The sequence below is a fragment of the Mustelus asterias genome, chromosome 2, assembly GCF_964213995.1.
Source record: "Mustelus asterias chromosome 2, sMusAst1.hap1.1, whole genome shotgun sequence".
Lineage (NCBI taxonomy): Eukaryota > Metazoa > Chordata > Chondrichthyes > Carcharhiniformes > Triakidae > Mustelus > Mustelus asterias.
This window is the reverse complement of record NC_135802.1, coordinates 70,287,506-70,302,442: the sequence shown is the minus strand read 5'-3', so window position 1 is coordinate 70,302,442 and position 14,937 is coordinate 70,287,506. Positions and strand designations below refer to the sequence as shown.

The 14,937-nt window shown below is 41.9% G+C and overlaps 1 protein-coding gene across 3 annotated transcripts in view; it reads left to right on the top strand.

The window, feature by feature from the left end:
* The first annotated feature begins 3,008 nt into the window (after positions 1-3,008).
* ikzf1 (IKAROS family zinc finger 1 (Ikaros)) overlaps positions 3,009-14,937 on the top strand; it is a 96,851-nt gene continuing 84,922 nt past the window's right edge. For 2 of the 3 annotated variants that reach the window (XM_078236981.1, XM_078236962.1), the window contains exons 1-2: positions 3,009-3,124; positions 5,338-5,400. In XM_078236981.1, the coding sequence (XP_078093107.1) occupies positions 5,352-5,400 (49 nt within the window). In that variant the 5' untranslated portion in view covers positions 3,009-3,124; positions 5,338-5,351. The remainder of the gene's footprint in view (positions 3,125-5,337; positions 5,401-14,937) is intronic. The other variant, XM_078236972.1, reaches the window with a different exon arrangement.

Genomic DNA, 14,937 nt, shown 5'->3' with positions numbered 1-14,937 from the left:
TTTATAATCACCTAGAAAGGAATAATTTGATTAGGGATAGTCAGCACGGTTTTGTGAATGGTAGGTCGTGCCTCACAAACCTTATTGAGTTCTTTGAGAAGGTGACCAAAGAGGTGGATGAGGGTAAAGCAGTTGATGTGGTGTATATGGATTTCAGCAAAGCGTTTGATAATGTTCCCCATGGTAAGCTTTTGCAGAAAATACGGACGCATGGGATTGAGGGTGATTTAGTGGTTTGGATCAGGAATTGGCTAGCTGTAAGAAAACAGAGGGTCGTGGTTGATGGGAAATATTCACCCTGGAGTTCAGTTACTAGTGGTGTACCTCAAGGATCTGTTTTGGGGCCATTGCTGTTTGTCATTTTTATAAATGACCTGGATGAGGGCGTGGAAGGATGGATTAGTAAATTTGCGGATGACACTAAAGTCGGTGGAGTTGTAGACAGTGCAGAGGGAAGTGGCAGGTTACAGAGGGACATAGATAAGCTGCAGAGCTGGGCTGAGAGGTTGCAAATGGAGTTTAATGCGGAAAAGTGTGAGGTGATTCACTTTGGAAGGAGTAACAGGAATACAGAGTACTGGGCTAATGGTAAGATACTTGGTAGTGTGGATGAACAGAGGGATCTGGGTGTCCATGTGCATAGATCCCTGAAAGTTGACACCCAGGTTGATAGGGTTGTTAAGAAGGCGTACAGTGTGTTAGCTTTTATTGGTAGAGGGATTGAGTTTCGGAGTCAGGAGGGCATGCTGCAACTGTACAAAACACTGGTGCAGCCGCATTTGGAGTATTGCGTACAGTTCTGGTCGCCGTATTAGAGGAAAGATGTGGAAGTGTTGGAAAGAGTGCAGAGGAGATTTACCAGGATGTTGCCTGGTATGGTGGGAAAATCGTATGAGGAAAGGCTGAGGGGCTTGAGGTTGTTTCCGTTAGAGAGAAGAAGGTTAAGAGGTGACTTAAAAGAGGCATACAAGATGATCAGAGGATTAGATAGGGTGGATAGTGAGAGCCTTTTTCCTCGGATGGTGATGGCTAGCACGAGGGGACATAGCTTTAAATTGAGGGGTGAGAGATATAGGACAGATGCTAGAGGTAGATTCTTTACTCAGAGAGTAGTAAGGGCGTGGAATGCCCTGCCTGCAGCAGTAGTGGACTCGTCAACATTAAGAGCATTCAAATGGTTATTGGATAAACATATGGATGATATTGGAATAGTGTAGATTAGAGGGGCTTTAGATTGGTTCCACAGGTCGGCGCAACATCGAGGGCCGAAGGGCCTGTACTGCGCTGTAATGTTCTATGTTTCTTCCTTTGTGGCCTATATCAACTCTCCCCCTTCCTCATGGTGTCGCAGTGGCTGGCCAGGGACCAGTTCTTGGGTATTTGAGAACATAAATGCAGGGTGAGGGAAGTGGGTTTATATAGAAAGCAAGATGCCCTTGGTAACACCATCTGCAGCTTTTATATTAGATAGCAGGATGAGGTATGATGGGAATTGAGAAAGAATATAAGGCAGGAACATACCATCAGGTTGAAAGCTCTCAGCAATGCGGGATGTAACGGCCTCTGTCATAGATAGTCCCCTGATGCAGTGCATGGTCTCCTCAAGAGAGCCTAGGCAATGCAGGCATACCTGTCTCCCTCTAGCTCTGTTCCCTCCTTTTATAGGCTGCCTTGTCCTGCAAGGGAGAAGAAAGAATGTCGGTGATTGTGCATGAGTGATGTACCTGCTGTGGTCACATATCCAGCGATTATTTGGAAACAGCAAGAGGTGAGTGTGAGGCTGGCAACAATGCAAGATTTTTGAGGGTGAGGTGGCTTATCTGAATGTAGACCTGTATCCTAATTGCTAGAGATTGCTGATGGGTGAATGGTGGATTAACATTGAGAGGTTAGTGGTGCTGTTGGTAAGAGGCATCCTTTGAAGATACATTCACTGAATTTGACCACACGTGTGAGGTATTGAACATCTTGTGGCGCTGGTACCTGAAACTCTGGGAATTGACATTTCTGGCCACCTAAACCCATTCCCTCCACAGAGTTTGCTTTGAAGATCTCCAAAAACATTTTTCCGACGCCTTTCAACCTCATGCACTAAAACCTCCAGCGCTGAAAAGGAAAACCTGAAAACCTGGGAGCTCTCTCTCACAGTAATTTCATTGCACTGAATGTAAGCCTACCTGTGACTAATAAATAAACTTTGCTTTAACTTTTCTTGGCTATCATTCCATTTGGGATGCTGATCTTGGCAGTTAATTTCTGTAGGGACAACAGAAGCTTCCTAACAATGGGAAGGGGGTGGGGGGGGGGGGGCTGTGTATGTTCCACAGTAAGAAGTCTCACAACACCAGGTTAAAGTCCAACAGGTTTATTTGGTATCACGAGCTTTCGGAGAGTCACTCCTTCTTCAGGTGAGAAGGCTGAAGAAGGAGCGAAACTCCAAAAGTTGTGCTGCCAAATAAACCTGTTGGACTCTAACCTGGTGTTGTGAGACTTCTTACTGTGTTCACCCCAGTCTTAACGCTGGCATCTCCACATCATATTTTCCACATGCCAATGCTTTGGTGCAGCTTATGTTTTTGCACCTGAGTGGTGGTGTGGGAAGGGGGCAAAAGTTGGCTTTTCAAATCAAAATGGCAAGAAATTCCTTCAACTCCCCCCCCCCCCCCGGATATTGGCACAAGATGACTTGTGGCTTCTTTGGGGTTCCTCATTCTTGGAATGTGTGTAATCCACAGTTTTCCACATTGCTTTTCTGTGTGCTTGGTTCCCCCCCCCCCCTGCCCCTGCCCCTGCCCCCCTTTTATTAGCATGTGGAGGAGCAGGTCGTGCTGCCAGCACCCTGCTGAAAGCCCATCACAGACAGACATTGCGGTGCAGCAAAGGCTCCTGACAACCTGGGTGCCACCGCTCAGCGCATAAGGGCATCTCTACTCGTGAGCTGCAGCTGAAGCTGAGCCCTGGGCTCTTCCACCAATCCCAGCACGAGGGTGTGTGCGCACGGTCGGCGCATTGGAAGGAGGAAGTCGAGCGGGGAGAGATGTACAACCGCAGGGAGTCCAAGTGCAGCCTGCACATGGAGCAGGAACTGCCGGGCTGTGCGTACCGCCAGCGAGGAGGGATACAGGTAGGAAAGAACTGCCAGCCAACTCAAGCAACTTGATTCTTAATACCGCTTAATAGCGTGCAGCGGACACGCACACACATACATACACTCACTCAGGACTTGTACTGCTGTGGGATTGTCAGAGCAAAAATATATATGTATGGAAAGTGATGATTCTTTTTGCTTTCTAGTTTGGAGGAGGCACCTGTTACCTCGGCTGCAGTGTGCTCCTGCCAATGCTGCCTTCAGTGTGTGACCCAGAAGATTTTGGGTGCTCATCTGCAAAAATCTGAATATACCTCTCCCCATATATAGCTGGAAATATAGTTTAGATCCAAAGTTTTGTCAGTGCGTTGTGCATGTTATTCTGGGGCGCCGCAGCAACCCGCAGCACATGAATGCGACTGTCAAAAACTATTGAGTTGTTTTCTGTAGTTCAGTGGCAACAGTGGAAATACTCTGAATTCTCTCTAAAATAATTTTGTTGCAAAATCCATTGCGTGACAAAATCATTTATTAGTGTTGTTCAGAAGCTGATTTGTTAATTCACCACCACCCCCCCCCCCCATTCTGGCTCTGATCGAGGATTTTTGCATATTGCAGTGGTACACTTTTCTCTTCTTACACCACTCAAAAGTTTCCAAAAACGTAATTCTGGAAGATTAGTTTGGAGGACCCCCCCCCCCCCCCAACTCACCCATTAGAATCACTCACATGCATGGTCGAGAGAATGAGGAAGGTTAGTCGAACTATTTTGGGGAAGTCGTTTTAAACAACTTCTGTTTGCCGTTGTGATATAGAGAACTTCGCTCATTTAAATAAACTCTGACTTATAACCATTTGTGGGCACGTGTCCTTTGGTCCAGATTTTCAGGCAAATTGGGCAAATGCTCCATTGGAAGGAGATGCTCGAGTTATTTCATTCCCATCTAGAATATTGAAAATTGAAAATGTTCTGCTATATTAGTCATTTTGTAATTATACTGTGCAGGGCAGTGCTGTAGGAGGAACTTATTTGTTTTCAAGGCTTGCTATTAGCCAAATTAGTATTCAAGTATTTGCATAACAATTTTGTTTCTGCAGAACATTTTGGGGTGGGGAGGCAGTAATGTAGAAATATTGGTCATTTGAGGATTTGGACATTTTAGTCATTTGTTTTAACACATTCTTGTAAATATGATGCCATTTGTGTCATCAACTACCAGTGAAGTTTGTAAAAGCTAGACCTTAAAATTGTTATTTGGTGATCTTCATAATTAAATTGCTGGTTTTGCAAGTTCTAGTTTCGTAATTGTTGAATATTAAAGTGCACCAAATTTTCACAGAAACGGCCAATCACTGGTAATCTGCAATCCCAGCAAAAGCTGTTTAAAAAAAAACTTGTGCCCCACGAAACCTCAACCGTCTACTCCCTGGTGTTTGCAGTTGCTTCAAAACCAGTGTTTAGAACATAAAGTGTTACAGCAAAAGAGTAGCAGCTTCCCACCATTCGTTCCAAATCTGTGGAGCCATCTGTCAGTAAAACAGGAAGGCATGGGTTCCCTTTCTCTCCTGGGCTTGTTTCGCTATTTTAGGGAGATTCACTTCTCCCTATGTAGGAGCTAACTGAAGAAATAGGTTGCTGCGACTTCTTGAAGTGAGGGACAGAGTATAAAGCTGCTGTTCTGCCCATCTGCTGCTATATGAGGTGTATTCATTATTAATCGAGGCAGAGCTGTGCTGCTCAAATATGCAGTCCTGCTTGGGTAAATGAGACATTCTTCTGTAAATTGCTTCATTTTTGATTGCTGATTGTACAAGTGTCACAAAGCTGACTCAAGGTTCATCGATGCATGCTCAGTAAATTAGAGAGAACATAACTATAGATCAACCAGAGAATGAATTCTGTGCTTCTCTTCACATACAATGACCCAGGGCCATTTAATTTTCTGCTTAATTTTGTTGCAGTCAGTTTGCATTTTTGGGTTATTATGGAGTGGGAAATTAACAATAAATAACAAATTTCGTCAACCTCTGCCTGTAATGAAATTTCTATAAATCTTTGTAATCTGTGAAAGATCAAGGTCTCCTTGTCAGATAGCAATGTACAGTTCTTTTTTCAAGAGTATTTGGAACTGAAGGAAGAAGGGCATATTTTTCCATAGCAGATAGTGTGTTAGAATAGTAAGCTGTTTCATTATCATCCATCCAGGTAACTTGCTACATTATTCCTTCCTCCCCCCCCCACACTATAGAGCACAAGCAGAATATGGAAACTGAAGAGGCACAGGACATTTCCCAGCTGTCAGGTGAGACAGGTAAATGGCATTTCTGTATTTACGTGATTTTATTACAGTGCTTTTTTTTTTACATTAAGACACTCTTGCTGCTGATATTTTCATTTTTAATGTTTTGTGCTGTATTAGAGTAAGTTGACCATACAAACTTTGCATTATAACACGCATGAACTTGTGTGAACTGTTATGTTAGGGGTGGAGAGTATACATGCCCATATAAAACTTTTTTTTCTTTTTAGATGACACTTTTTGGGTCCACAGTAAAACCTGAATAAATTCTATTCAAAGTATTAATCAACGAATGACGTTGACGGAAAAGATATTCATATTCGTAATAAAGATAAAAATGGTATATGATGGACTGAGGAACTTGAGGGAATGGCTCCTGGAATTGACTGCATTATATAGAGCAAAAAATATAGGGCGGGATTCTCCGGCCGTGCTCACCCAGCCATAATTCCTCCTTTTTATTTCTACATTTCAATCCAGCCTTACTTTGTCTATTTCTTTTATCATAGTAAGAAAAATTAGCAAACAAAGGAAGGTGCATGTTTCCGAGCAAATTTTATGTGTAGAACTTAAAGTTGGTTTTATTTGCCATTTATGCTTAATTTGATCAAAACATTATTATGAAACACCTTCATTAAACTTTAAGTAAATTCAGTTAATAAACTCTATTCAATCGTGCATAATGGAATATTACCCATTTAGTCCCACTGGTTAAGGCTTATTTCTCAGCAGCCTGGTATATGTTTCTCATAGACGCAGTGTGAATGTGAGACATTTAGTACAATTATTAGTTTCACACATCCTCCCCCATAAGCAGACCACACAATCTGCAACTCTATTCCAAGTTAGCCATTGAGCTGCTTATGTACTAAAGTCCTCAGACACACATCGTCCCACACAAATACATTGACCCACACACATACCACAATCTCAATTGGCAAGTGTTAAAATGTAAATTGCGGCTGTTGAGATAAAATACTGAAGCAGCTCACTTTTTAAATCTAGTTACCTTTAAAGAAAAAACACCTAACGAGCTAGAGGGCATATAATGTAACTAGCTGTAATTGCTGTTCAAAAGCGTGTCTCAGTTCCCATGCTTCAGTTATTCTGCTAAGTCCAGGTTCCTCCCAGCAGCTGCTTATCTTCTGGTCCAGATCTTGTTGCCAGCTGCTCATCTCCCTGTCCCTTGAAAAGGCACTCCTTTCCTGCTCCAGGTCCTTTTGAAGACCTACTCCTCCTTCATCCCATGCAGTTTGCAGGAACAATGTTGTGCAAGTTTCATTTCAATGATGCAATCTCTCACTGGAGTGAACTTTGAAAACAGTCCTTTATTCTGGAGCATCTCTAAAACATTTCTGATCTGCTTCCTCATTCTGGAAATAGATGACTGGAAAAAATATAAAATAAGATCTAATGACCAATTTAAAATAAAAGTCAATTTTTTAACAAATGGAACACCAGCCTGTACTCATTGAAGACTAGGATATTCAACTTGGCTGGCGGCCTTGACTACCCCTAAGGGCAAAATATCTGAGTATTTTTCTTGACACTTGTTCAATATTGTTCTTCGTCAGTGAGCACATACTTTATGTCTTCAGTGTACGATTTATTTTCCCCTTCTGGCCTGCACAATTTATAAAAGAAAGACTTGCATTAATATAGCACCTTCCGTGGCCCCAAGATGTAAATATTTTTCAAAATTAGCATTTAGTGCTGCAAAATATTATACGTTGTTAACAAAGATATTGAACCAGACTTTATGAATGGTAAATGAATGGCACCTACTGTTTATTTGACTTCCACTTGCAAAATCCCATAGAAGATCTATGTGTAAGGCTAGGTGCTGTCAGAGGGACATCCAAATGGCTTGGTGCCCTTTGTTAACAACCGTGTCTCTTCTTCACCAATTAGATTGAGGAATAATGAGCAGTGCAGAGTCTAAACCAGAAAATGTAAATTAGAATTCAATGCCGATTCATGAACAGAAAATAATTTAAAAAAAGGTTGGGAAAGAAAAATTGGATTAAAAGGGCAAGAAGTAAAAGACAGGAAAAATAAAACAAAACATACTTTTTAAAAAAGAAATGTCTCCCAAGTGTAATTTTTTTTTAAATTGAAGGAAGGTGTCTTCACACTGGACAAAGTGTCAGTGCCAAAGAGGTTGTTTGGCCATAATTAAGATTTACCAAATCGTTGAAAGAATACATAGACTGAAGTGAACAGGCCATAGCTTTTTGTATTGAGTTTAGTCTGTATCTGCAGCATCAGTACAGGAAATTTATGCCATGGGAATGAGATATCAAGATAACGTTTTTACACAACTCACAGGCAGCAGTGTGACTTCGACAACAGCTTTTGGGATTTGTGTTTAACAGCACATGCTCTGAAGAAGAGTCATACAGACTCAAAATGTTAACTCAATTTCTCCATAGATGCTGTCAGACCTGCTGAGTTTTTCCAGCATCTTCTGTTTTTATTTCAGATTTCCAGTACCGCAGTATTTTGATTTTATGTACATTTTGGAAGTTGTTGTCCAATTTACACATGAACAGTGGTGAGCACTACGTTAAAGTCACTACCACAGAAACATCCAGCCCATTGCTGCAGTATCGGTTTCTTTAATTGCATTGCATTAGAAATGCAGCTTTGATGATAGATTGACCTGAGGAAAGGAAAATATGATTCTTATGTAGCATATATTCTCTACTGAGTAGTCAGAAGGGAGCCATACTTTAAATGCTTTTTTTAAAACCTAACTTTTCAGAAATGAAATATTAAAATTTCCAGAAATTTAAACGGGAAGCGGTCAGGATATTTCTACTGTTAAAGAAGGAGGTTTACCATTAAATATTTCTCCACATTTTCTGAACTACATCTGTACTATGAAGGTTTTTTTCTTTAATTGCCATTGCTTTTGTCTTTCTGCTTTGAATTCCTGATACGGTTAATACTGTGGTATAACTATCATTTATGTTTCATAATCAATTTTTAGTTGAAGTAAACATCACAAGCCATTAACAAAATAAGTCAGTTCAAAAAGATTGGTCTGAATTTTCTGAACAGTAACACTGCTAGATGAATTACCACCATGCATGAAGTTTTTTTCTGATCTGACACTGAAGCGCATTGCTTCTGGGATCTTCCCAGCTGTCAGACAAATGTGCAGCGCAGCGTCTCCTGGCGAACTCCAGTGGAAGATAGGATATTCCACCTTTCTATGGCACTAGTTGCTGTATTCTGCCATTCCCACATAGGACTGTGCATCAGGACTTCTGACGATCCAGAAACCGGAATTTTGGGGCCATAGTTTTCAATGCCAAATATGATATAAATGTAAGATAAGAAATAAGCATTGTTCTTGCCCTTCATCAGAATGACTTAGTCAGATATTATATGAACAATCCCATGGCACTATTCAAAGAAGAGTATGGCTCTTCTCCCATTGCCCTGGCCAATGTTCATCCCTCAACCAACACCATCAATCTCAGGTTAACAACAAAACAACAGGCACAACATTTCAAAATATTGGCCGTAAAGTGCTTTGGGAGGGTCTGAGGACATGAAAGGTGCTTAGATACAAATTGCTTTGTTTATCTCAGTTATTCCCTTTTGCTTAATATATACAGTTCTGAAGGATAACATATGTATTACAGTTTGCACATCTCATTCATTACTTCTCGATCAATGTTGTTCTTAACTGTCCTTAAAGTTTTGATTCAACTCACTCTTAAGAGAAGAAATGTCACTTTTTGGAATTTAGTTGTCAGGTTTAATTAGATTGAATCCTGAAATTGCACGGCTTATTCAGCAAAAACAAGATTAAATAGTATTCACATAAAGTCTGACTGTGTGCCATACACACTTTGGCACAAGGAATAGGTGTGGTAAGGGAAGGTAAAGAAGACAAGATAGTACTCTAAAATATAAATGAATAATGCTGGAAATGCTCAGCAAATTAGGCGAATGTCCACCGACATGCTGATTATTTCCAGCATTTCCTATTTTTGTTTTGGATTTCCAGCATCCACAGTTTTTTTTTGTTTTTGTGTCGGTACAGAATTCTACACTTGTTTAGAGCTAACATCAGTATTGTTTCATAGGTAGACATTTTAATTTTACTCCAATTCAGGGTTTAAAAAAATCAGTGGAAAACATTTGGGAGTAAGTGCTTTTTGGGTCAAAAATGTTAATAATCAAAAAATTCAAGTAGAATTGGAATCCTTGAGAAAAGCAATTTGGAAAGAGAAAATACTACAGTTAAAATAAGTAATTACATAAAATTGTCTACTACATATATACTGGTCTAAAGGAGTTGGCTTGTACTCTTGGCTGTGTCCGTATTGACTCCCAGCCCACTGAATAACTCTTGGCGTTACAAAGGGTTTACATATTACAGATGTTCTGTTATTTTAGACTATAAAAAGGACACAAACAACCTTTGTCCCATCACTTTTACCACAATTTCAGGAAAAATAGAGACACATTATTTTTTAATCTATTCACGGAACAAGGGCTTCACCGACAAGGTCAGCACTTATTGCTCATCACTGAAATCAGATGGTCTTAGGAAGCAATATTAACTGCTTTAGAAAGTTTGAAACTCAGTTGTCAGATTAATTGAATTGAATTTGAAAGTTACCTGGCTTATTCAGCAGAAACAAGATTAAGTGGTATTCATATCTCATGACCTGTTCTGTCCTCGGTTATGTATCCTTTAGAATAAAACAAACTTGATGATAATTCTAATTCTTTTGAATTAAATAGAGGGCACTGTATCAGTAATGACTTACTGAAAGTACTTTTTTGTTATTATAAATTGTGGAATTTATGGCTAGGTTTTCAGGCTGGGGTTGAGAACCTGATGCCTGAATAATTTCCAGGCCCTAACCCCATGCCATCATTGCATCGCTCATGTGATGTTATTTCAAAATCCCAATTCAATAATTGGGCAAGAGGTGAGCTCGGATCCCAATTAGTGGCACCAAGTGTTACCAGGATATGCCTGCAGAGCACGAGTGGCAAAGGCAGAGAGCAGCCATGCTGGGGCCTGTCACTGCTTTGCTGAAGAGAGCAGGCAGCAGCACCTCGAAGGGCCTGCAGCATTAATGTGAACAAATGTGGTCGCGCTGTCAAGTGAAAGGTAACTTGCACGATCCAGTGCAAATCCTCCAGGTGCCAACACATTTCATCATTTAGAAACAAACTTTCACTTCTCCCAGCCTTGAGCCTGACAGCTTGCACAAACGTGCACCAGATTCGCGTTTGCTGAATTCACCATTGGAAATTTCCCTGCTCGCTCCCCAGACTGAAAGAATTCTTGGGGAGCCTCTAACTGGAGGGACGTGAATTTACCATTTGTCCCCTTTGAAAATCGTTGTAGGAGTTAGGATCCAGAGACACCCTCAGGGAACTCCAATTTTAAATCAGGCCTGCAGCCAATCCTTTCCCCCTGAAAGTCCAGCCCTTAGTTTCTCATGTGATGTTATTTCAAAATCCCAATTCAATAATTGGGCAAGAGGTGAGCTCGGATCCCAATTAGTGGCACCAAGTGTTACCAGGATATGCCTGCAGAGCACGAGTGGCAAAGGCAGAGAGCAGCCATGCTGGGGCTTAGTTATGTCTGATATAATGTTGTAGTTGCTTTGATTAGATTAATTTCTAAAATGTAAGTTTTAGAAGTTTCTTAATTGGATTAAGATTGTTTTCATGACCTCTCTAGTAAATTTTTAAGAAATGTTTGTATTCATCAAAGTGAAACTAATGACCTAGTAGTGCCAATTTGTAACATAACCAGTAACCTTCACATTGAATATAAAACAGACTAGTTACAGGAAAAAGATCTAACTAAAGTGTTCCATCAATGGATATAGATTTCTCCTGTGCATTATATATCGCAAAATGATAAATAACCTTGTAAGGGAAATGTTTACAATTTTGTTATCCTTAGTGGTACAGAGGTAATCCTCCCCTAATTTGTCTTAACCCCAGTTTCAGTGAAGCATTTCTAGATCCGTGTGAATGTTCATTTTTTCACACTTCCTAACTTAATTGGACTCTAACGTTTAAAATCAAAGCATTGCTTGACCAGGAACCAATGTAGATCAGAGAGCATGGGAGAAAGGAAACAGGCAGCAGAGTTTTGGATAACCTCAATTTTGCAGAGGATGGAATATGAGGGTGGGGGGCAGCCAAGATTGTGTTGGAATAGTCAAGTTCAGAGACAACAAAGGCATTAATGAGGGGGTTTTGCAGCAGATGAGCTGAGATGGATGCTTTTGGGCGATGTTAGGGAAGTGGAAATAGGCATTCTTAATGAGAGCTTGGAAATGTGGTCGAAAGCTCAACAACATGGTCAGATGTGTAACCAAGGCTGTGAACAGCCTGGTTCAATCTCAGACAGTTGCTAGGCAGAGGGACGGATTTGGTAGCTAGGAAACAGAATTTGGAGCAGGAACTGAAAACAATCACTAAAGTCTTCCCAATGTATGATTGGAGGAAATTTCTGCTTATCCAATACTGGATGTCAGGTAAGTAGCTTGATAATTTAGCAACAGTGGAGGAGTTAAGAGCCATGGTGGTGAGGTCGAGCTGGGCATCGTCTGTGTACATGTAAAAAATAACACTACTTTTGAATGATAATGCCAAAGGACAGCATGTAGATGAGAGATAGAAAAGGGGCCAAGGATAACCTTGGAGGTAGCCAGTAGTGGAATAGGAACAGGCACCATTACAAATGACACTCTGATAATGAAAATGGTGAGAATGGAACCTGAAAGGATGGATTCAAATGTAGAATTCCAGCAAGGTTGAGCACAGATTTAGAAGACAGCAACATGTTCAGGTACTTTGCAGTGGAAAAGGAGATTGGAGGTGGAGGCAACGGATTGCCAAGACAGTGGCGTCAAGGGTACTTTTGAGGTGAGGGGTAGTGACAGCAGGTCTATAGGCAAATGGAACAGCACCTGTTGAGCTAGAACTGCTAACACAGGGACCATACCAGGGCTAGAATGTTCAGGATGATGAGCGTTCAGACCCCACCAGTCAAAGAGTTGGCGAGGGAACGCAGCCAGGCCCGATTCCATTTCACACTTTTAATAAGCGCTGATTGACAGCAGGCGGGACTTCTCCCCATCACTGGGAAAAAGTTCCACCTTGCAGAGCCAATCAGATTGGCCAGCAGCTCCCAGTCATTCCAAGAACCGATTGTAGTGACCAGGAGAGGCAGTATAGTGAGCTGCCTGGAATAAAGTGCCAGGAACTGGAGGAAAGGTAAGTGGCAGGTCAAGGGGGTCAGTTAGGGAAGGCCAGAGGTGACCACCAGCGGGGAGATCGAAGTCTCTGAGAATAGGTTGGAGGGATGATCTTGGAGTGGGCTGGAAAAGAGGTGGGAAGGAAAATAAAAAATAAAGATCCAAAATCAAGGCAGGGGCAAGGGGAAACCTTGGATGATGTTTGGCCCAATGGAAGAGAGGAAAGTGACACAGGCAGCTGATCGATGGTCTGAACCCTACGAACAATTTCATGAAGCTCCTCACATTTATCATTGGGAGTGAGAGTGAAGAAAAAATTTGAGAAGTGTTTAAGATGATGGTTTACAGTTGAGAAAAGAAGTTGGGGCAGACGCAGAAGGAGATATGTGTGGGACGTGTGAGGGGGATGTGGGTGAATAATGATAGAGCTGATGGCCGCCATTGTGATTGATGCAAGGAGAATAGTGAGTTGACATGATCAAGGGAGTGACCATAAATATGGGTCGGGGAGTTTAGATGGAGGGAGGGATTAAGGGAGGATAAGAAGGTAGTGAATTCAGAGGAAAGAGATCATGATGAATTGAGATTGAAGTTGAAAACACCCAAGTTTGAGAAGTCGTTCAGTGCAGAGACCAGGAGAAAAGCAATGAAAATACCACAGTGAGAGAGCATCTTGCCACCCCACCCACTACCTTAAACATTCACTCTCTAAACCAGCAATGCATCAATCCTGCAATGTGTACCATCTGCAACATGCATTGAGCAACATGTCAAGTCTTCTTTGACAACACCTCCTGAATCCATGTCCTCTATTATGTAGAAGGGCAAGGGCAGCAGATAAGTGAGAATATCCTTGTCTGTAAATTTCCCTCCAAATCTCAAATTATCCTGGCTTGAAAATATAGGAGCATTCCTTCAGCATAGAGTCATTGAGTTTTACAGTGCAGAAAGAGGCCCTTCGGCCCGTTGTGTCACTGGAACAAAGTCTGGAACTCCCTATTTAACAACAAATAAACTGGCCAGGTTCACGAAGGTGACTCACCACCACCTTTCCAAAGGAAATTAGGGCTGGGCAGTCACTGGCTGTCTTATAAGGAGCGGTTGAGCAGGTTGGGCTATCCTTTGGAAGGATGAGAGTTATTCCTAGTCAAACATAGGATCTAGAGGGATCTAGACCGGCTAAAGATTGAGAGAATGTTTCTTCTTGTGGGAGAACCAAGCTAAAACTAGGGGACACAATTTAACAATAATGGAGAAAAGGAGGAATGTCTTCTCCCAGCAGATCAATCTTTGGAATTTTCTACTCCAGAAAACAATGGAGGCTGAATCATTAAAAATATTGAAGGCTGAGCCACACAGACTTTTAGGGTGAAATTTTCCCGACCCGCCCACCACGGGAATCTTGGCGGGTGAGACAACCGACCACACAAAGTCCGTTGACCTTGGGCGGGATTTTCCGGCCTTGGGGTGAGAGCGGCCAAAAAACCCCGCCCTGTATTTACAAAGGAGTCAAGGATTAAGGAGAACAGGCAGAAAAATGGAATTGAGGCTACAATCAGATCAGCCATGATCATATCAAATGGCAGAGCAGGCACAAGGGACCAAATGACCTCCTCCTTCTATTTCTTATGTTGCTGGATTGCAGGCCTTGCCAGCAATGCTCAGATCCCATGAATGAATAAAAAGAAACTTTAGGTCTCTGCTTCTAAATTGTTTCCATTGTCAATTTTACTTATATAATACATTTATGTTAATTAAATAATCAAACCAAATCACCCTGTGAAATCTTTGCCTCTGTCAAAGAAAATTTGGTGTGAATCGATTCAAACATTTTGAGCACTTTAGGTGGAATCTTGTTGAAGTGGTAAGCGGCCTGATGATCGGAAGTGGGCGGGATGATGGGCCATGTGTAATCACGCGGCAGCCAGCCAATTAGCTGTGCACAATGGAAAGGCACAGCTGGAGATGGTGGGCAGGGATCACCACCCCTGCTATTACTTCATTCTGCCTGTCTGAAAGCACGACTTTGAACTTGAACAGCTGCCACCCTCTCCCCACCTGTGACACCTGGATCCCTGTATCACACTTGAGCTGCCTTCGGTACATTCCGTCTGTTGTTCTGCTGCCCCCCCTCTAACCCCCATAACCATTCTTGAAGCTGCCATTACTGATCTCCCTCCCTTAGACAGCCATGGTCCGAACTCCCTGGGCAGCTAACACCCTCCCTCCCTTGGAGAGCCATACTCTGATTTCCCAAGCCACTGGCACTCTCCCTTCCACAGAGAGTTATGGTCTGAGC